Below are 22,829 nucleotides of genomic sequence, written 5' to 3'. Positions count from 1 at the left end.
CTCTCTCAGTTTCACCTGTCACCCTTATGTTTCTCCTTCCTCTCCTCGCACCTTTTAAATCTACTCCTCACGTTATTTTCTCCAGACCTGATGAATGGTCTCAGCCCAAAACGTCCAGGGTGCTCTCTTCCATACATGCTGCCTGGCCTGCTGAGTTCCTGCAGCATTTTCTGTGTGTTACTCTGTCCATAGACACTGTCTGACCTGCTGAGTTCCTCCAGCATTTTGTGTGTGTTACTCCGACCATAGACACTGTCTGACCTGCTGAGTTCCTCCAGCATTTTGTGTGTGTTACTCTGTCCAGAGACACTGTCTGACCTGCTGAGTTCCTCCGGCATTTTGTGTGTGTTACTCTGTCCAGAGACACTGTCTGACCTGCTGAGTCCCTCCGGCATTTTGTGCGTGTTACTCTGACCATAGACACTGTCTGACCTGCTGAGTTCCTCCAGCATTTTGTGTGTGTTACTCTGTCCATAGACACTGTCTGACCTGCTGAGATCCTCCAGCATTTTGTGTGTGTTACTCTGTCCATAGACACTGTCTGACCTGCTGAGTTCCTCCAGCATTTTGTGTGTGTTACTCTGTCCATAGACACTGTCTGACCTGCTGAGTTCCTCCAGCATTTTGTGTGTGTTACTCTGTCCATAGACACTGTCTGACCTGCTGAGTTCCTCCAGCATTTTGTGTGTGTTACTCCGACCATAGACACTGTCTGACCTGCTGAGTCCCTCCGGCATTTTGTGCGTGTTACTCTGTCCATAGACACTGTCTGACCTGCTGAGTTCCTCCGGCATTTTGTGTGTGTTACTCTGTCCGTAGACACTGTCTGACCTGCTGAGTTCCTCCAGCATTTTGTGTGTGTTACTCTGACCATAGACACTGTCTGACCTGCTGAGTTCCTCCAGCATTTTGTGTGTGTTACTCTGTCCGTAGACACTGTCTGACCTGCTGAGTTCCTCCAGCATTTTGTGTGTGTTACTCTGACCATAGACACTGTCTGACCTGCTGAGTTCCTCCAGCATTTTGTGTGTGTTACTCTGACCATAGACACTGTCTGACCTGCTGAGTTCCTCCAGCATTTTGTGTGTGTTACTCTGATCATAGACACTGTCTGACCTGCTGAGTTCCTCCAGCATTTTGTGTGTGTTACTCTGACCATAGACACTGTCTGACCTGCTGAGTCCCTCCGGCATTTTGTGCGTGTTACTCTGACCATAGACACTGTCTGACCTGCTGAGTCCCTCCGGCATTTTGTGCGTGTTACTCTGACCGTAGACACTGACCTGCTGAGTTCCTCCAGCATTTTGTGTGTGTTATTCTGACCATAGACACTGTCTGACCTGCTGAGTTCCTCCAGCATTTTGTGTGTGTTACTCTGTCCACAGACACTGTCAGTCCTGCTGAGTTCCTCCAGCATTTTGTGTGTGTTACTCTGTCCATAGACACTGTCTGACCTGCTGAGTTCCTCCGGCATTTTGTGTGTGTGTTACTCTGACCATAGACACTGTCTGACCTGCTGAGTTCCTCCAGCATTTTGTGTGTGTTACTCTGACCATAGACACTGTCTGACCTGCTGAGTTCCTCCGGCATTTTGTGTGTGTGTTACTCTGACCATAGACACTGTCTGACCTGCTGAGTTCCTACGGCATTTTGTGTGTGTGTTACTCTGACCATAGACACTGTCTGACCTGCTGAGTTCCTCCAGCATTTTGTGTGTGTTACTCTGACCATAGACACTGTCTGACCTGCTGAGTTCCTCCGGCATTTTGTGTGTGTGTTACTCTGACCATAGACACTGTCTGACCTGCTGAGTTCCTCCAGCATTTTGTGTGTGTTACTCCGACCATAGACACTGTCTGACCTGCTGAGTTCCTCCAGCATTTTGTGTGTGTTACTCTGTCCAGAGACACTGTCTGACCTGCTGAGTTCCTCCGGCATTTTGTGTGTGTTACTCTGTCCAGAGACACTGTCTGACCTGCTGAGTTCCTCCGGCATTTTGTGTGTGTTACTCTGTCCAGAGACACTGTCTGAACTGCTGAGTCCCTCCGGCATTTTGTGCGTGTTACTCTGACCATAGACACTGTCTGACCTGCTGAGTTCCTCCAGCATTTTGTGTGTGTTACTCTGACCATAGACACTGTCTGACCTGCTGAGATCCTCCAGCATTTTGTGTGTGTTACTCTGTCCATAGACACTGTCTGACCTGCTGAGTTCCTCCAGCATTTTGTGTGTGTTACTCTGTCCATAGACACTGTCTGACCTGCTGAGTTCCTCCAGCATTTTGTGTGTGTTACTCTGTCCATAGACACTGTCTGACCTGCTGAGTTCCTCCAGCATTTTGTGTGTGTTACTCCGACCATAGACACTGTCTGACCTGCTGAGTCCCTCCGGCATTTTGTGCGTGTTACTCTGTCCATAGACACTGTCTGACCTGCTGAGTTCCTCCGGCATTTTGTGTGTGTTACTCTGTCCATAGACACTGTCTGACCTGCTGAGTTCCTCCAGCATTTTGTGTGTGTTACTCTGACCATAGACACTGTCTGACCTGCTGAGTTCCTCCAGCATTTTGTGTGTGTTACTCTGTCCGTAGACACTGTCTGACCTGCTGAGTTCCTCCAGCATTTTGTGTGTGTTACTCTGACCATAGACACTGTCTGACCTGCTGAGTTCCTCCAGCATTTTGTGTGTGTTACTCTGACCATAGACACTGTCTGACCTGCTGAGTTCCTCCAGCATTTTGTGTGTGTTACTCTGATCATAGACACTGTCTGACCTGCTGAGTTCCTCCAGCATTTTGTGTGTGTTACTCTGACCATAGACACTGTCTGACCTGCTGAGTCCCTCCGGCATTTTGTGCGTGTTACTCTGACCGTAGACACTGACCTGCTGAGTTCCTCCAGCATTTTGTGTGTGTTATTCTGACCATAGACACTGTCTGACCTGCTGAGTTCCTCCAGCATTTTGTGTGTGTTACTCTGTCCACAGACACTGTCAGTCCTGCTGAGTTCCTCCAGCATTTTGTGTGTGTTACTCTGTCCATAGACACTGTCTGACCTGCTGAGTTCCTCCGGCATTTTGTGTGTGTGTTACTCTGACCATAGACACTGTCTGAACTGCTGAGTTCCTCCAGCATTTTGTGTGTGTTACTCTGACCACAGACACTGTCTGACCCGCTGAGTTCCTCCAGCATTTTGTGCGTGTTGCTCAGATTTACAGCTTCTGCAGATCTTCTCTTGTTTGCAAACTTCCTTTGATGTTTTATTGTGTTCAAGGCGCCTCTAAATGCCCGTTGTTGTTGGTGCATGGATACTAGGTAAGCCATTCAGAGCCGATTTTAATATCACCGGCATATGTTGTGGAATCTGTTGTTATGCAGCAGCGGTACAGTGTAATACTTAAAAATAAAAACTGTGAATTACAGGAAGGAATGTTCAAAGTAAATTTACACGTCATTGCATGCAACTTTGAGGTTCTTTTTCCTGCAGCGCACTCAGTAAACAGTAACTTTACAATAATACTAATACAATAGTAACTTTAATAGGATCATTGAAAGATCAAGTACCGCATAGAAGACAACAAACTGTGCAAATGCAAATACAAATAAATAAATTTTAATAAGTTAAATATGTAGTGGAAATAGAGAGGAAATAAAGAAGTGGTGAAGTAGTCTCCATGGGTTCAATGTTCATTCAGAAATCAGATGGCAAAGGGGAGGAAACTTCCTGAATCGCTGAGTGTGGGTCTTCAGGCTCCTCTACCTCCTACCTGATGGCAGAGGGGAAGAAGCTGTTCCTGAGTCACTGAGTGTGTGCCTTCAGGCTCCTGTACCTCCTTCCTGATGGTAACAATGAGAAGAGGGCATGTCCTGGGGACGGGGGTCCTTAATGATGGATGCTGCCTTTCTGAGGCATCGCTCCTTGAAGATGTCCTGGATGCTGGGGAGGCTGATGGAGCTGACGGAGTTTACAACTCTCTGCAGCTTACTTTGTTCCTGTGCAGTTGTTTTCCCTCCTCATCTCCCCCACCCATACCAGACGGTGATGCAGCAAGTTGGAATGCACTCCACAGTACATCTGTAGAAATTTGTGAGTGTCTGACTCCCTGCCCAACTGGCTGAATGTGATATTCTAATTCCTGGTGGTGTAGCCCTTCAGCCCATTAAGGCAATACTGGTCTTCAGTGTAGTCCCATTCCCCCCCCCCCCCCAATATTTACACACATTCCACACATTCTCATCCCATGGATTTTACCCCTCACCTACGCATTAATTTACTGTGACCAATTAACCGACTAATGTACATGTCTCCCCACACTCTGGCTAAAGAAACACCTCCTCATCTCTGTTCTAAAGGGATGTCCCTCTATACTGAGGCCGTTCCCTATGGTCCTAGAGGAGGAACTCAGAGTGCCCTCTGGTCCTGGTCCCCACTACAGGGAGCATCAACTCTATCTCGGCCTTTCGATATTAGATGGGTTTCAGTGAGATTCCCCCCCACCCCATTCGTCTAAACCTAGCGAGTACAGACACACATTAATCAAACGCTCCTCAGAGGCAATTCCTTTCATTCCTGGGATCATTTTCATAAACTCTTCTGGACTAATGCCGTTAGATATGGGGCTCAAAACTGCTCACAATACTCCAAATGTGGGCTGGCCAACGAGCTGGAAGGTGATAGGTGGAAGAGGTAACATGATGATGAAGAAGGAGGAATCGGATGGGAGGGAGGAGTGGGCCATGGGCGAAGAGGAAGACAGAGGGAGAAGAAGGGAGGGGTTAGGAGCTAGAACGGGGAATGGAGAAGGAGGAGGGCGGGGGAAGAAACTATCAGAAGTCAGAGAAATCGATGTTCATGATGTCGTTTTGGAGCTACCCGGATGGAACATGAACTGTTGCTCCTCCAACTGCAGAGTGGCCTCATTGTGGAGGAGACGTGTCAGAATGAGAATGGAGAAGCTGAATTGAAATGGGCGGCCACGGTGACACATCACAGATGGGGGGCTTGTTGATGCTGCAGTAACAGGCTTGTCCCTCAGCATGTGATTCGTTGCCCTTTCTGTCCGCAGGGATGTGCTGAAGAATGGCCTCAGTGACCAGGCCATCCTGCCAGAGAGCGACCAGTATGACAGTGTCCTTTGTGCTATTGTGGCCGATGTGGACTTCGATGGAGTGAAGGAAATCCTTCTGGGGACCTATGGGCAGGTAATGAGCTCAGCTTTAGCTTCTATATGTCACGTGCACATCAAAACATACAGTGAAATGTACTGAGGCTGTGCTGGATGCAGCCCAGGTCACAGTACTATACTGGCTTGCACAGTAATTTACAGTCAGGTTGATGGGAGGAGGCAGTTTCAATGGTTCAGCATGGACTAGATGGGCTGAAGGGCCTGTCCCTGTGCTGTACTTTTCTATGACTCTGCTAGGCTAGAATTAAATTGAGGGATTGCAGAGTGGTGTGATTGAAGAACTGCAAGGGCCTATTCTGCACTGTATCTCGATAAATAACAATCAAAATAAACAAGTGTTGTCGCACTTCCAGCATCAAAACAGCCTGCCAACAGCTCACTAACTCTAACCTTTGGAATGTGGGAGGAAACCAGAATACCCTGAGGAAACCCACATGGTCACAGGGGAATATCAAACTCCTTCAGACCTCACTGGAATTGAACCCTGATCGGTGATCTTTGACACGGTAAAGTGATGCTCCAACCACTAAGCTTCTGTGTAGCATTCCCCCCCCCCCCGGCAACCCCCAACCCCTTCTACATGGTATCTCGAAGCCTCCTGAATTTGTGTGTCCCACCACAAGGGACCTTGCCTTCGAGTGCCTGATTCTAATCCACTGGGATTCCCTCCCTGCCTGTCCTGTTCTTCGGCCGTACACATAGAAACATAGAAAAGCTACAGCACAATACAGGCCCTTCAGCCCACAAAGCTGTGCCGAACATGTACTTAATTTAGAAATTACCTGGGATTACCCCTAGCCCTCTATTTTTCTAAGTTCCTTGTACTTATCCAGGAGTCTCTTAAAAGACCCTATCATATCTACCTCCACCACTGTTGTCGGCAGCCCATTCCACACACTCACCACTTTTTTAAAAAAACTTACCCCTGACATCTCCTCTGTACCTACTCCCCAGCACCTTAAAACTGTGCCCTCCCATTTCAGGCCTTGGGAAAAAGCCTCTGACTATCCACACGATCAATGCCTCTCATCATCTTATACACCTCTATCAGGTCACCTCTCATCCTCCATCACTCCAAGGAGAAAAGGCCAAGTTCACTCAACCTATGTCATGCGAAGGCATGCTCCCCAATCCAGGCAACATCCTTGTAAATCTCCTCTGCACCCTTTCTATGGTTTCCACATCCTTCCTATAGTGAGGCGATTAGAACTGAGCACAGTACTCCAAGTGGAGTCTGACCAGGGTCCTATATAGCTGCAACATTACCTCTCAGCTCCTAAATTCAATTCCACAATTGATGAAGGCCAATGCACCATATGCCTTCTTAACCACAGAGTCAACCTGCACAGCAGCTTTGAGTGTCCCATGGACTCAGACCCCATGATCCCTCTGGTCCTCCACACTGCCAAGAGTGTTACCATTAATACTATATTCTGCCATTATATTTGACCTACCAAAATGAACTACCTCACACTTATCTGGGTTGAACTCCATCTGACTTTTCAGCCCAGTTTTGCATCCTATCTATGTCAGCCTTCTGACAGCCCTCCACACTATCCACAACACCCCCAACCTGTGTGTCATCAGCAAATTTATTAACCCATCCCTTCACTTCCTCATCCAGGTCATTTATAAAAAATTACAAAGAGAAGGGGGTCTCAGAACAGATCCCTGAGGCACACCGCTGATCACCGACCACCATGCAGAATATGACCCATCTATCACTGTTTGCTTTCTGTGTGCAGGCCAGTTCTGGATCCACAAAGCAATGTCCCCTTGGATCCCATGCCTCCTTACTTTCTCAATAAGCCTTGCATGGGGTACCTTATCGAATGACTTTCTGAAATCCATATACACTACATCTACTGCTCTACCTTCATCAATGTATATGTACCATGAAATCCAGGGAATATCTTCCCCCTCAACGGAACATGAAAGTGTCATCATGAGGGCCGGCGTGATAGCCTAGTAGTTAGCATGACACTATAACAACAGGTCCAATTATTGCTGTGACTATGTGGGTTTCCTCAGGGTGCTCCGGTTTCCTAACTTGTGGGCATGCTGCGGAAGCATAGTGAGACTTGTGGGTTGCCTCCTGCAAATCCTTGAACTGTGGGTCAAAGGAGGCATTTCACGGTATGTTTCGATGTCGAGGTCCTCTGTTGGGGTTGACCATGAATATTGCATTCTAGATGTCCATGTGATACACAAGCGAGGGCAGTATGATATACAGAACAAGCTGTTGGCCATGTAGCAGGCTGCCCTCTCTCTTTGCATTTGATGACCCCAGAGGAAAGGCAGAGACAGATAGTTTAGTACCCGCGGCGTTGCAGGAGTTACCAATCACGTTAAGCTCAACGTGGGACTGCCCTACAATCTCCAGCTCTGGATTTTGCAAATGCGTGAATGGCACAGTAGCATAGTGGTTAGTACAGGCGACGCGGGTTCAATTCCCGTCGCTGCCTATAAGGAGTTTGTACGCCTTCCCTATGTCTGCGTGGGTTTCCTCCGAGTGCTCCGGTTTCCTCCCACAGTCCAAAGACATACCGGTTGGTAGATTAATTGGTCATTGTAAATTGTCCAGTAATTAGGCTAGGATTAAATTGAGGGTTGCTGGGTGGCATGGCTCAAAGGCTGGAAGACCTACTCCATGCTTTAGCTTGATAAATAAATAAATTTTTCCTTGGGGGTTTATTCCTGAATTCTTTCTCATGAGTGGGCATCGCCGCATGGCAGCAGAGGTTTGAGATTAGAGCTTTGATGGACATGTGACAAATAAAGCAAATCTCTTTTATTCTTTCTCAAAGACGTACAGTGATTAGTCACAGGCTGTAATCTGGCTGTGTAGGCTCATTGGGCTGGAAAGGCCTGTTACTGTGCTAAATAAAATTTATTAAAATAAATTAGCAGGGCAGAGGAGCTTTCCTGTATCCTGCAGAGAGTTATTCTCATTTAGGCCATAAGATATAGGAGCAGAATTAGGCCATTTGGCCCATTGAGTCTTCTCCGTCATTCCATCATGGTAGACCCCCTTCCCTCTCAGCCCCAATCTCCTGCCTTCTCCTCATTTCCCTTCATGCCCTGACCAATCAAGAATCTATCAACCTCAGCCTTAAATATGCCCAATGACTTGGCCTCTACAGCCATCTGTGGCAACAAATTCCACAGCTTCACCACCCTCTCGCTAAAGAAATTCCTTCTGATGTTCCTCTATTCTGAGTCTGTGGTCTTAGACTCCCCCACTAAAGGAAACAGCCTCTCCGTATCAACTCCTTTCACCGTTCGATAGGTTGCCCCTTATTCTAGTGACAGTACAGAACCGTCATTTCTTTGATTCGATTATCCTGTTGATGCTTCATTGCTGTTTGTGGGATCTTGCTGTGTGCAAATGGGCTGCTGAGTTTCCCAGTGGTTGCATGAGGAGATGGTTAAGAATTAAAGCTGTTTCTGGACAATAGTTTGTTCTGAAGGGGAGGGATATTGCGCTATAGGGAAAAAAAACATGCTCAGTGGCCACTTTATTAGGTACAGGAGGGCTGCAAAGTGTATTTCTGCATGTTTGCGGTCTTCTGCTGCTGTAGCCCATCTGCTTCACGGTTTGACGTCTTCTGCACACCACTGTTGTAACACGTGGTTGTTTGAGTTACTGTCACCTTCCTGTCAGCTTGAAACAGTCTGGCCATTCTCCTCTGATTTTCAAAGTTTAAAAAGTTCAAAATAAATTTATTATCAAGTTACATATATGAGCCATATACAATCCTGAGATTCTTTTTCTTGTGGACATACTCAACAAATCTGTAGAATAATAGACTCAGTGAAAGACTGCTGTGGGTGTTGGGCAACTAGTGTACAGAAGACAGCAAACTCTGCCAATGTAAAAAGAAAGAAATGATGACAACAAAAAATAAACAATAGTTATTGAGAACATGAGATGAAGAGTCCCCGAAAGTGAGATAGTTGGTTATGGGAACATTTCAGTGATGGGGCGAGTGAAATTAACCCCTTCGATTCAAGAGCTTGATGGTTTCTGAACCTGGTGGTGTAGGGCCTGAGGCTGCTGTTCCACCTTCCTGCTGCTGGTAGCAGTGAGGAGAGAGCAGGTCGTGGGTGGTGGAGGTCCCTGATGATGGATGCTGCTTTCCAGCGACACTGCTCTGTTTAGATGTGCACAATATAGCCATGATGGACTGGGCTGTATCCAGAGCTATTTGTGGGATTTTCCTTTCAAGGGCATTGGTGTTTCCATACCAAGTGATGATGCAGCCACTCAATACACTTTTCACTACATATCTATAGAAGTTTGTCGAAGTTTTAGATGTCATGTCGAATCTTCACATACTTCTAAGAAACTATAGGCACTGCCGTGCTTTCTTCGTGATTGCATTTGCGTGCTGGGTCCAGAGCAGGTCTTCAGAAGTGAAAACACCGAGGAATTCAAAGTTGCTGACCCTCTCCACCTCTGATCCCCCGATGTTACTGGTATGTCTCGTTAAGGAGTTTTCGCCCACAGAGTTGCCATTCACTGGATTCTTTGTGTTCTCGCACCATTCTCTGTAAACTCTAGAGACTGTTGTGTGTGAAAATCCCAGATCAGCAGTTTCTGAAAAGTTCAAAGTAAATTTATTATCAAAGTACACAAGTATGTATGTCACCATATACAACCCTGTGATTAATTTTTTTGTGAACTCAATCAATGTATAGAATAACAACAATAACAGAACCAGTGGAGGACCACCTAACTAGAATGCTCAACCAGAGTGCACAAGCAACAGACTGTGCAAATACAGAAATAAGTATATGAATTATAAATAAATAAATAATAACTGTCAAATACATGGGATGAAGAGTCTTTGAAAGTGAGTTCATTGGTCATGGGAACGTTTCAATGATGGGGCAGGTGAAGTTATCCTCTTTGGTTCAAGAGCCTGATAGTTGATTGTTGGTACTTAAACCACCCTGTCTGCCACCAGCAATCATTCCATAGTCAATCACTGAGATCACAGTTCTTCCCATTCTGATGTTTGGTCTGAACAACAACTTAACCTCTTGACCATGTCTGCATACTTTTATGCATCAATTTGCTGCCACATGATTGGCTGATCAGATATTTGCATTAACAAACAGATGTACAGGAGTACCTAATAAAGTAGAGGTTATATCTATATTGCTGTCTTATTCATTTATTTCCTTTCATTTGTATTTCATTGTCAAATTCCATTCAGTAGCACTCTTGCAGAGTAAAATTGGGAAACAGACTTCAGTCACACAGCCATAGAAAAATACAGAATAGAAACAGGCCCATTGACCCACCTTGTCCATGTCGAAACCATTTAAGTTGCCCACTCCCATGGACCTGATCTGGGACCACAGCCCTCCATACCTCTACCATCCAAACTTTTCCTAAGTATTGAAATCAAATTTGCATGCACCACTTGTTCTGGAAGCTCATTCCACACTCTCAGGATCCCTCTGAGTGGAGAAGTTACTCATCATGTTCCTCTTAAACTGTTCCCCTTTCACCCTTAACCCATGACCTGTAGTTGTAGTCCCATCTAACCTCAGTGGAAGAAGTCTGCTTGTATTTACCCGATCTATATCCCTCATAATTTTGTGTAACCTCCTTCAAATCTCCTCTCAATCTTCTACATTCTAAGTAATAAGTTCCTAACCTATTCAATCCTTCCTTGTAACTCAGGTCGTCCAGACCCAGCGACTTCCTTGTAATTTTTTTCTGTAATCTCTCAGCCTTATTTACATCCTTCCAGTAGGTAGGTGGCCAAGACTGTAGGCAATACTCCAAATTAGGCCTCACCAATGTCTTACACAACCTCAACATAACATCCCATCTCCTGTACTCAATACATTGCTTCACTCCATTCTGAGAGTGGCAGCATCAAGATTGCAAATTTCAAGATTCCAGCTCCCAGCTCACGCACTCTATTATTTTCTTTATTTGCAGAGTTTGCCTTATTTTGCACATTGGTTGTTTATCAGTCTTTGCTAATGTATCATCATCATTACTCTGAGCCGTGTCGTGTGACGTGGGCGACCGTGGGCTCATGATCATGATTGTTCCTGGCAAATTTTTCCACAGAAGTGGTTTGCCATTGCCTTCTTCTGGGCAGTGACCCCAGCCATTGTCAATACCCTTCAGAGATTGTCTGCCTGGCGTCAGTGGTCACATAACCAGGACTTGTGATCTGCACCAGCAGCTCATATGACCATCCACCATCTGCTCCCATGGCTGCATGTGACCCTGATCGGGGGTGGGGATGGCTGAGTAAATGCTACACCTTGCCCAAGGGTGACCTACAGGCTAGCGGAGGGAAGGAGGGCCGTCCACCTCTTTTGATAGATACGTATCTCCAACCGACACTGTACTTTTTCATAAATTCTATTATTTCTATATTTTTCTGTGAATGCCTGCAAGAAAATTAATCTCAATGTAGTTCATGATGATATATATGTACTTTGATAATAAGCTTTAAATTTACTTTGATTTTGACATAAGGTTCCTGAACCGGTGTGGATAACTTCACTCACCACAGTGAGCCTCAGGTCCCACACCACCAGGTTCAGGAACAGTTACTACCCCTCAATCATCAGGCTCCTGAACCAGTGTGGTTAACTTCACTCACCACAATGAGCCTCAGGTCCCACACCACCTGGTTCAGGAACAGTTATTACCCCACAACCATCAGGCTCCTGAACCAGTGTGGATAACTTCACTCACCACAATGAGCCTCAGGTCCCACACCACCAGGTTCAGGAACAGTTATTGCCCCACAACCATCAGGCTCCTGAACCAGTGTGGATAACTCCACTCACCACAATGAGCCTCAGGTCCCACACCACCGGTTCAGGAACAGTTATTACCCCACAACCATCAGGGTCCTGAACCAGTGTGGATAACTTCACTCACCACAATGAGCCTCAGGTCCCACACCACCAGGTTCAGGAACCGTTATTACCCCACAACCATCAGGCTCCTGAACCAGTGTGGATAACTTCACTCACGACAACATTGAACTGATTCCACAACCTACAGACTCACTTTCAAGGTCTCTACAACTCATGTTCTCAGCATTATTTTTAATTTGCACAGTTTGTCTTTTTTTGCACATTGGTAATTAATCAGACTTTGCTTATGTATAGTTTTTCATAAATTCTTTATTTTCCTGTGAAATCCAAATTCAAAGTAAGCCTGAAGGATGTATTTTTCAGGATCCTGGTGTAAAGGTAGGAGCAAACCTTGTTAGAAGTTCAAAGTAAATGTTATTTTCAGAGTACCTATATGTCACCACAAACGACACTGAGATTCATTTTCCTGTGGGCACACTCAGCAAATCTATAGAGTTGTAACTATAACAGGATCAATGAAAGCTCAACCAGAAGACAAAACTGTGCAAATACAAATATTGTTCAGATTGGAAAAGGGAAACTTTCCACTGAATGTCTCTGCTTAGTAAACTTTGGAGACCATCGAATGGTGAAAGGCCTTCATAGAGTGGATGTGGAGAGGATGTTTCCTATAGTGGGGGGAGTCTAGGACCAGAGGGGACAGATAGAGTGGATGTGGAGAGGATGTTTCCTATGGTGGGGGAGTCTAGGACCAGAGGACACAGATAGAGTGGATGTGGAGAGGATGTTTCCTGTGGTGGAGAGTCCTGACGACACTGCCTCAGAATAGAGGGATGTCCATTTAGAGGAGGAATTTCTTTAGCCAAAGAATTCTTTGCCACAGGTGGCTGTGGAGGCCAAGTCCTTGAGTATATTTAAGGCAGAGGTTGACAGATTCTTGATTAGCCAGGGCATGAAGGGACATGGGGAAGAAGGTAGGAGATTGAGGCTGAGGGAAAGTGGATCAGACATGATGAATTGGCGGAGCAGACTCGATACGCCAAATAGCCTAATTCTGCTCCGATATCTTATGGTCCTATGGAAAGTTTGACTTGCAGCCAAAAGTCATATAATGGGATTACATGGAGTACATCACGTTCCAGTGGCTGTGTGAGCTGCTCAGTCTCTGGTGAGAGGGAAATAGAGAGGTAAAGATTGGCGACAAGAGATTGTGTGATAACCACTTTGGAGCCTTGGCTGTGGACGACTTCCCTGAACTCTCCCTCTCTCTCTCTAGGAGCTGCTGTGTTACAAGTCATGTGTTGGGGGTATCCCCGATCCTGAGGCGGTGGAGTCAGGCCTGGTTTCCCAGCTCCGGGGAGAGTTCCGGCTGCTGTGGAGAAGAAGCTTCCTGAACCCCTTGCTATCCATGGTCTACGTTGACCTGACCTGTGACGGGGTCTGTGAACTTGCAGTCGAGTCTCTGAAGGGGTTACACATCCTGCAGGTAATCCATGAGGATTCTTCTGCCTTTTGCGGTTGTTTAGATAGTGACCAGCTACATTTATAGTCCACCTTGTTATTTCAGAATCAGTTCTAATATCACGGGCAACACACACAAAATGCTGGAGGAACTCAGCAGGCCAGACAGTGTCTATTGTCAGAGTAACACACACAAAATGCTGGAGGAACTCAGCAGGTCAGGCAGTGTCTATGGACAGAGTAACACTCACAAAATGCTGGAGGAACTCAGCAGGCCAGACAGTGTCTATGGAAAATGTACAGTCCTTAATGATGAATGCTGCCTTTTTGAGGCATCGCTCTTTGAAGATGTCCTGGATGCTGAGGAGGCTAGTGCCCTTGATAGATCTGATTAGGTTTACAATTCTCTGCAGCTTATTTCGTTCCTGTGCAGTAGCTCCCCGCCCTCATACCAGATGGTGATGCAGTAAGTTAGAATTCTCTCCACAGTACATCTGTAGAAATCTGCGAGTGTTTTTGGTGACAATACCAAATCTCCTCAGACTCCTAATGAAATTTAGCTGCTGTCTTGCCACCTTTGTAACTGCATCGAGATGTTGCGGCAGATAGATCTTCAGAGATGTTGGTACCCAGGAACTTGAAATTGCTCCCTCTTTACACTCTGATCCCTCTATGAGGACTGGTGTGTCTTCCCATGTCTTGCACTTTCTGATGTCCACAATTGGTTCTTTAGTGTTACTGAGTGCAAGGTTGTTGCTGCCACACCACCCAACTAGCTGATTCCTGTACGCCCTCTCGTCACCAACTGAGATTTTGCCAACAACCGTTGTATCATCAGCAAATTTATAGAACGCCCAGGAACAGGCTGTTTGGCCCACAAGCTAGTTAAACTAGTAAATGAAATTCAGGAGCACTAGCCTCGGTAATGTCAACCATTGTCATTTCAACCATAACTGCTGGTACAGTACAGAGTAAAAACGAGACAACGTTTTCAGGACCATGGTGTTACATGAAACAGTACAGGAGTGATGCCTCACTAAGGCAGCATCCATCATTAAGGACCTTCATCACATAGAATATGCCTTGTTCTCATTGTTACTATCAGGGAGGAGGTACAGGATCCTGAAGGCACACACTCAATGATTCAGGAACAGCTTCCTCCCCTTTGGCAGCCAATTTCTGAATGGATATTGAACTCATGAGCACTACCTCACTAATTTTTGTATTTTTCCACTATTTATTTAACTTAACTTTTTAAATATATATACTTACTGTGATTTACAGCTTTTATTATTAGGTACTGCTGCCACAGAACAAATTTCACCACATGTGCCGGTGATATTAAACCTGATCTGAACTAAACTGGTCCCTTCTACCTACACGAGGTTATCATATCTCCACATCCCCTGCATGTTCATTTGCCTGTCTAAACACCTCTGTAGTTTCTGCTTCCACTGCCAACCCTGGCAATGTATTCCAGGCTCTGCTACTCTGTGTAAAAACAAAGCTTCCTCCACACATCCTTGAAACCTAGTTTGTGCTGGCCCATTTAAACTGCCTAGTCCCATTGACCTGCCCACGGACCTTGGCCATCCGTGTACCTGTTCCTTGGACTCCAGCCATCTTTAAAGGCATGGTGTTGGTCATCTTGACCCCGGGAGAAAGATCTTGGCTGTCTACGCTATCTATACCTTTTATAATTTTATGAACTTCTGTCAGATTGTCTCACTCCAGAGAATACACCCCACTTTATCAAGTCCTTTAAACCAGGCAGCATCCTAGTGAACCTCTTCTGCACCTCCTACATCCTCCCTGTAATGGGGCGAGCAGCACTGAATGTGATACTGCAGAGTTTTACAAAGCTGTGACGTAACTCCCTGACTCCGGCTCTCTCGTACTGAATGCCTCGACTAATAAAAGCAAGCATGTTGTGCGCCACCTTTTCCACCTTTGAAACCATTTCCCAAGTGTAGCAGTAGGAGCTCGAGGAGATCCTGTTTGGGATACTGGTTTTCTCCCTCAGTAAGCTTAAGACGGCACACCCAACCCAACTTATACCTTGTCCTATTCACCCTCTGCACGCTGACCACACTGGCCCAGCCTCTCCAGTCTCTCCTTATAACTCAGTCCAGTGCCTGAATCTTTTAGTCATAGACTCGTAGAAAAGTACAGCACGGAAACCAGTCCTTTGGCCCATCAAGTCCATGCTGAAAGCATTTAAACTGCCTACTCCCATCAACCTGCACCGGGACCATAGCCCTCTTATCCATGTACTTGTCCAAACTTCTCCCTAGTCCCGTCAACCCCCACCAGGACCATAGCCTTTCATAGCCCTCCTGTCCATCTACTTCTCCAAACTTCTTCCTAGTCCCGTCAACCCCCACCAAGCCTTAGCCCTCCATACCCCTCCCATCCATGTCCTTATCCAAACCTCTCCCTAGTCCCATCGAATCACACCGGGACCATAGCCTTCCATACCCCTCCTATCCTGTACACATCCAACCTTCTCTTAAACATTGAAGTTGAGTTTGCATACATCACCTGCACTGACAGCTCGTTCCACATTCTCACCACCCTCTGAGTGAAGATGTTTCTCCATACATTCCCCTTAAACTTTTCACCTTTCACCCTTAACCCATGATCTCTGGTTGTAGTCCCACCCAATCTCAAAAGCCTGCTTGCATTTACCCTATCTATACCACTCATAATTTTGTATACCTCTATCAAATCTCCTCTCAATCTTCTACATTTTAAGGAATAAAGTTCTAACCTATTCAATCTTTCCTTATAACTCAGGTCCACCAGACTCGGCAACATCCTTACAAATTTTCTCTGTACTCTTTCAGACTTGTTTATGTCTTTCCTGTAGGTAGGTGACCAAAACTGCACACAACATTCCATATTAGGTCTCACAATGTCTTGTACAATTTCAACATAACATCCCCTCTCTCAGTACTTTGATTTATAAGGCCAATGTGCCAAAAGCTCTCTTTATGAGCCTATCTTCCAGTGCTTATACGGGAGAGTAGGTTTAGGACACAAACCACGACTGAGCTAATTAAAGGGCGGAAGGGCGTGCTGTTTCCCAGAGTTGCAGTGAAAGCAGCTGACCCCTGAAACCCTTCAAGGCCATTTTGACCACCAGCTTCTGATTTGTTCTAAGTGTACGTTCATAGAACACAGAACGGTACAGTACAGGAACAGGCCATTCGGCCCACAATGTTGTGCTGAACCGGCTAAAAAGCAAATCAGAAACACCCAAACACTAATCCCTCCTCCCTACACCGTGTCCACATCCCTCCATCTTCCTCACATCCATGTGCCTATCCAAACGTCTCTGAAAAGCCTCTAATGTGTTTGCCTCTACCACCGTACCAGGCAGCACATTCCAGGCATCCACCACTCTCTGAGTAAAAAACTTACCCCTCACATCCCCCTTGAACCTATCCCCCTCTCACCCTCAATGCACGCCCTCTGGTATTAGACGTTTCACCCTGGGAAACAGATACTCTCTGTCCACTCTGCCTCTGCCTCTTATAATCTTGTAAACCTCTATCAGATCTCCCCTCAGCCTCCGACACTCCAGAGAAAACAACCCAGATTATCCAGGCTCTCGTGATAGCACGTTCCCTCTAAACCAGGCAGTATCCTGGTAAACCTCTCCAAAGCCTCTGCTACAATACATAATAGAGATATCAAACTGTAAACTACAGTAACATACTGTGTGTGTGTGTGTGTGTGTGTGTGTGTGTGTGTGTATTAAATCAGTAGTGCAGAAAAGGAAATAAAAGTAGTGAGGTAGTGTTCATGGGTTCACTGTCCATTCAGAAATCTGACGGCAGAGGGGAAGAAGCTGTTCCTGAATCACTGAGTGTGGGTCTTCAGGTTCCTGTACCTCCTCCCTGATGGCAGAGGGGAAGAAGCTGTTCCTGAATCACTGAGTGTGTACCTCCCTGATGGTAACACTGAGAAGAGGGCATGTCCTTAATGATGGATGCTGCCATTTTGAATCATAGCTGCTTGGATGCTGGGGAGGCTAGTGCCCATGATGGAGCTGGCTAATTTTACAACTCACTGTAGGTTGTATCGAACCTGTGCAGTAGCTCACCCCTCCCTTCCCCCCCCCAAAAAAAAATACCAGACAATGATATAGTTAGTTAGAATGCTCTCCACGGTGCAGCTTGTTGAACTACTTTCTCCCAGTATTTTAAAATGAGAACATAACACAGAACAGGCCATTTGGCCCAAGTTGTTGTGCAGGCCCTTCCACCTACTCTGAGATCAGCTCTGCTGGTAACTTCAGCTGATCATCCTGCATTTACACTTCCTGTTGACTTCCCTTGCTGTCTTGATCGCCTCTTTTTGACATTTTGACGACTTCTTCCCTACCCTCTTCATTGCTTGTTTGTTTATTTGAGATACGGTGTGGAACAGGCCCTTCCGGCCCTTCAAGCCATGCTGCCCAGCAACCCTCGATTTAACCCTCGCCTACTCACAGGACAATTTACAATGAACAATTAACCTACCAGCCAGTGCATCTTTGGACAGTGGGAGGTAGCCATCCCCACCCCCCAGTCACGGGAAGAACGTACAAATTCCTTACAGACAGTGGCAGGAATTGAACCCTCAGCACCTGTACTGTAAAGCGTGTGCTGACCACTTGGTATTGTTGTTAGAGGGCAGAGAGTAATTTGTTGGCGACGTGCTTTGATCAGGCATGGCTGTGACATGCAGGAACTCAGCCAGCAGCTATGGAGGGTCTTGGTCCGAAACCTCGACTGCTCACTTCCCTCCGTAGCTTCTGCCTGACCTGCTGAGTTTCTGCAGCGTTCTGCGCTTCTCGCTGCTCTGGCATCTGCGGGCTCTCTCATGTAAGGCTGCTTCTTCCCTCGTTGTTGCACAGCACAGCTTAACCAAGACAGCAGGCCTGGTGTTGGAGAGGCTTTGTTCCAGAGCGCTGGTGCTAGAAACCCAGGCAGCAGAAGAGGACGTGGTGCCTGAGGACAATGGGCAGCTGACAGAGGCTCCAGGGAATGTCCTGGAGGAAGACCGAGGGGCAGGGAGCTGAACACAGCAGATGAAGTCAAACCCACTAAGCTTTCGAGGTAATTGATTTACCAACTCTATCCCCCCCCCCCCACCCATCGCCACAAGACCCTCCCCTTCTCTTTGCCCCATACAGCGGCTTATGCTTGGTTACTCTCCCTGGAAAGATCTCACACAAGTTTGAGGGACACGTCTACCGATCAGCGTGGAAGGAGGTCTTTGTTTTGTGGGTGGTGTCAGCCAAGGAGACAGGAGGGAGAGAATGAATGCACTAAAATCCCTCTTCTCTCCCACTCCATCCATCACGTACCAGGGCAGAGTCGCTGAAATCTCTGCTGTGTATGGTGGAATCAGAGGCTTGTGGCCAAGGTCACTCTAGCCGAAAATAAATGATTACTGACCCTCCTCTTTTTATGCTTTAATTTTAATCGGGTGATTAAATGACAAGAATCTGCAGCTGTATCTCACGTGGTGGTTAAACGTCCGCTAACCTGGTCCCATTCGTCCCGATGTCTTTACGGATGTGGTTGAATGGGAAGGTAGTTGATGCGGACTGCTCATCACAGGAGGAACATTGGTGGCGATGTCACACTGACCGTGCTTGGCATTCCCTTTCATCGGCTGGTACACGATTACTGCTTTCACTGGTGGCAGCCGTGGCTCAGTGAGGAGCATCTCTGCCTTGGAGTCAGGAGGTTGTGGGTTCGAGACCCACTCAGAGACAGGAATGGAGAGCTGGATATGGTGAAAGATGCCCCTTGTGAGCCGGGGAATCTCCATTGTTCAACCCTCCGTCAACCCCATAAGTAGCAGATTATCAGCTGGATATCACCGTGTGTGGGAGCTTGCTGTGCACAATTGTACTTTGCAACCACAATTTCAGAGCAGGTATTGTGTAAATCCTGTTCTTGGTGTTGACCATTGAAAAGTCTTAGAAATACCATTTATTATGGTGTTGCGTAATTTGTATATTAATTAAATAATATCACCACACAACAGATTTTGTTTGGAAGTGGTATGACCTTTCGTTTATGGTAGAATGTTTGAAGCTGAACACAAATATAATTTGACTATTTGTATCACATAGGGATTAGAAGAAACAATAAATTAACTTTTATTGAATATAATGTGTTTGATTGCATAATGGTGCTGACGCTTTGCAATATTTCAACCGAGCTAAAAATGTTTTGTTGATGATTTTCATTTGTACTCAGTGTCTGAGGCTTCTCACTTAAGTGTCCAACAATAATCAGCCAGTATTGATGGATTCCAGTTTCCCTGATACCGTTTCTCCATGACCACAATGTCCTGGTGAAACCTTTCACCGTGTTCGTCACTGACAGTGCCAGGATTTGCAGGGGAGAAGTCCAAATGGGAATGCAGAAAATGAATCTTTAGTGACATGTTTCACTTCATGGTTTTGTTTGCTTGAAGTATGTTGTCAACCAGCTGCACGTAGTTTGGTGCTCTGTAGTTGCCAAAAAAATTTCCAACAACATCCTTGAATGCCTTCCATGCGATTTTCTCCGGTCCCACGAGAAGTTCTTCGAATTGCCTGTCATTGATGACCTGTTTGATTTGCGGACCAACAAAAATGCTTTCCTTAATCTTGGCATCAGTTATTCTGACTTGAGTTATGAATTGAAACAACAAATGTAGACAATTTCAAAAAAATACTACATGATAGGGAAATTTCATGGTGATTTTCATGAGCATCAGTCCAAAATCCATAAGATACGCCAAAAATAATTCCAGAAGCAAAATCTTTGTTTCCAGTGTTATTAGTTCTCAGTGTTGAAAATTTGCCGCCTGCACACAAGTAATTCAGTTCTGAACGTATTTTATTTCCTCTCCTGGGGTTTAAAGTGTGGTGATTTTACTCTGTGTTGCTGACTAGCTCATGTTCCACCCACATTTCCCCGTAGTCCATACTCACTTTTATGCCGCTTACCTCTAACGACTTCACCTTCTGGTGTGTCTTTGGGATCGGGAGGAGACCAGAGTACGCGGGGGAGTCACACACGACCAGCGCTGGAGATCCTGGTCAGACCTAGAGCTGGTGGAGGGATTGCTTAGTCTGTGGGATTGGTCAGGGGCGGGGAGCAGACATACTTTGTTTTACAGAGGTCTCCCACAACCGCAGACTGTGGAGAGCTCTGCCCTAGTGCGGTACTGTGCTGTGCTTTTACTTCAGTGCAAAGAGTGAAATATTTCTGCCCTATGTGCCTGGGATGGTCTGTGGTTTTATACTGCTCACAGTGGCCACCTCCTGTAACCTGTCCACTTCAAGGTACTGAACGTACTACAACAACTGTACTCTTTTCCATGAATGCTGCCAGGCCTGCTGAGTTCCTTCAGCATTTTGTGCGTGTTGCTCGGATCTCCAGCACCTGCAGATTTTCTGTTGTTACTGAATGTAGATAGTATTTTTGTGGGCAGTTCTACCAGAGCTGCACACTGTCTTTCTACCAGCAGATGGCAGGATTGTTCACTGGTATGCACTATGGCTAATAATGGACTGTTGTAAAAAATGGCGTGCTGAAGCAAAGCAACAATTTAAAAAAATTATTCAAGGTGTGGCTGAGCCAGCATTTAATCGTCTGTCCCTATTTGCCCTTGAGAAGGTCTTCTTGAACCGCTGCCACCCTTGAGCTGTGGGCATACCCACGGTGCTGTTGGGCAGGGAGTTAAAACAGTAAGTCCATAAGATATAGGAGCAGAATTAGGCCATTTGGCCCATTGAGTCTGCTCTGCCATTTCATCATGGCTGACCCATTTTCCTTCTCAACCCCAATCTCCTGCCTTTTCCCTGTCTTCATGCCCTGACTAATCAGGAATTATCAACCTCTGCCTTAAATACTTGGCCTCCACAGCTGTCCGTGGCAATGAATTCCACAGATTCACCACTCTCTGGCGAAAGAAATTCCCCATCTTTGTTCTAAAAGGACTCCCATCTATTCTGAGGCTGTGTCCAATGGTCATGGACTCCCCCACCATAGGAAACATCCTCTCCACATAAAATAACAATAGAGTTATTGGGGCCTTTCACCATTCAATGAGGTTCTCCCCCACCCCATTCTCTGAATTCCGATGAGTACAGACCCAGAGTCATCAAACACTCCTCACATGACAAGCCTTTCAATCTCAGAATCATTTTTGTGAACCTCCTTTGAATCCTCTCCAACGTCAGCATATCCTTTCTAAGACAAGGGGCCCAAAACTTGCAGCAGGTGCTGTTCCCCGTACTCTAGTTGGTAGAGCTGATGGGTTTTGGAGAGTCTTGGCGCTTTGCTGCAATGTGTCCTGCAGACAGTGCAAGCCACTGCCATGATGCGAAGGTGCTGGAGTGAGGGACAGTTGTGGATGGGATGCCGATCATTCTGAGATTCCCTCCCCCTTCACTCTTCTTCTGTTCCCCACCCTGGCCTCTTACCTCTTCTCACTTCCCCCGGGACCCCTCCTCCTTCCCCTTCTCCTCTGGTCCATCTGCTATCAGATCCCTTCCTGTCCAGCTCACGATCTTTCCCACCCACCTGGCTTCACCTATCACCTTCCAGCTGTCCTCTTTCCCCTCTGACCACTGTTTTATTCTGTGGTCTCCCCCCTTCCTTCCCAGTACTGCAGAAGGGCCTCAGCCTGAAATGTTGACTGTTTATTTGCAGAATGTTGTCTGACCTGCTGAGTTCCTCCGGCATTTTGTGTGTGTTACTCTGACCATAGACACTGTCTGACCTGCTGAGTTCCTCCAACATTTTGTGTGTGTTACTCTGACCATAGACTCTGTCTGACCTGCTGAGTTCCTCCGGCATTTTGTGTGTGTTACTCTGACCATAGACACTGTCTGACCTGCTGAGTTCCTCCAGCATTTTGTGTATGTTACTCTGACCATAGACACTGTCTGACCTGCTGAGTTCCTCCAGCATTTTGTGTGTATTACTCTGTTCATAGACACTGCCTGACCTGCTGAGTTCCTCCAGCATTTTGTGCGTGTTAATAAGTCAGAGGACATAGCACATTATAGTACAATACAGGGCCTCTGTCCCACGATGTTATGCTGACCTTTTAACCTGCTTCAAAATCAAGTTCCCCTCCCTCCCACATGGCCCTCCATTTTATCTTTCATCCATGTGCCTATTTAAGTGTCTCTTAAATATCCCTAATGTATCTGGCTCTACCATCACCCTGGCAGCACTTCCCTTGCACCCATCACTAACCTACCTCAGACATCCCCACTGTACTTCCAATCACCTTAAAATGATGCCCCTCAGTATTAGATA

The 22,829-nt window shown here is 46.3% G+C and overlaps 1 protein-coding gene across 4 annotated transcripts in view; it reads left to right on the top strand.

Annotated features, from left to right (window-relative positions):
• kptn (kaptin (actin binding protein)) overlaps window positions 1-22,829 on the top strand; it is a 51,708-nt gene that overhangs the window by 23,638 nt on the left and 5,241 nt on the right. Inside the window, exons 10-12 of one of the 4 annotated variants that reach the window (XM_059985146.1) lie at window positions 5,065-5,200; window positions 13,322-13,531; window positions 18,415-22,309. In XM_059985146.1, coding sequence (XP_059841129.1) covers window positions 5,065-5,200; window positions 13,322-13,531; window positions 18,415-18,507 — 439 coding nt within the window. In that variant the 3' untranslated portion in view covers window positions 18,508-22,309. Of the gene's footprint in view, window positions 1-5,064; window positions 5,201-13,321; window positions 13,532-18,409; window positions 22,414-22,829 lie in introns of those variants that run through there. The other 3 variants (XM_059985145.1, XM_059985147.1, XM_059985148.1) reach the window with 3 other exon arrangements.

Source organism: Hypanus sabinus, chromosome 11 (assembly GCF_030144855.1).
Source record: "Hypanus sabinus isolate sHypSab1 chromosome 11, sHypSab1.hap1, whole genome shotgun sequence".
Lineage (NCBI taxonomy): Eukaryota > Metazoa > Chordata > Chondrichthyes > Myliobatiformes > Dasyatidae > Hypanus > Hypanus sabinus.
The sequence above is the reverse complement of the archived record's forward strand: the minus strand, read 5'-3'. Positions and strand labels throughout refer to the sequence as shown.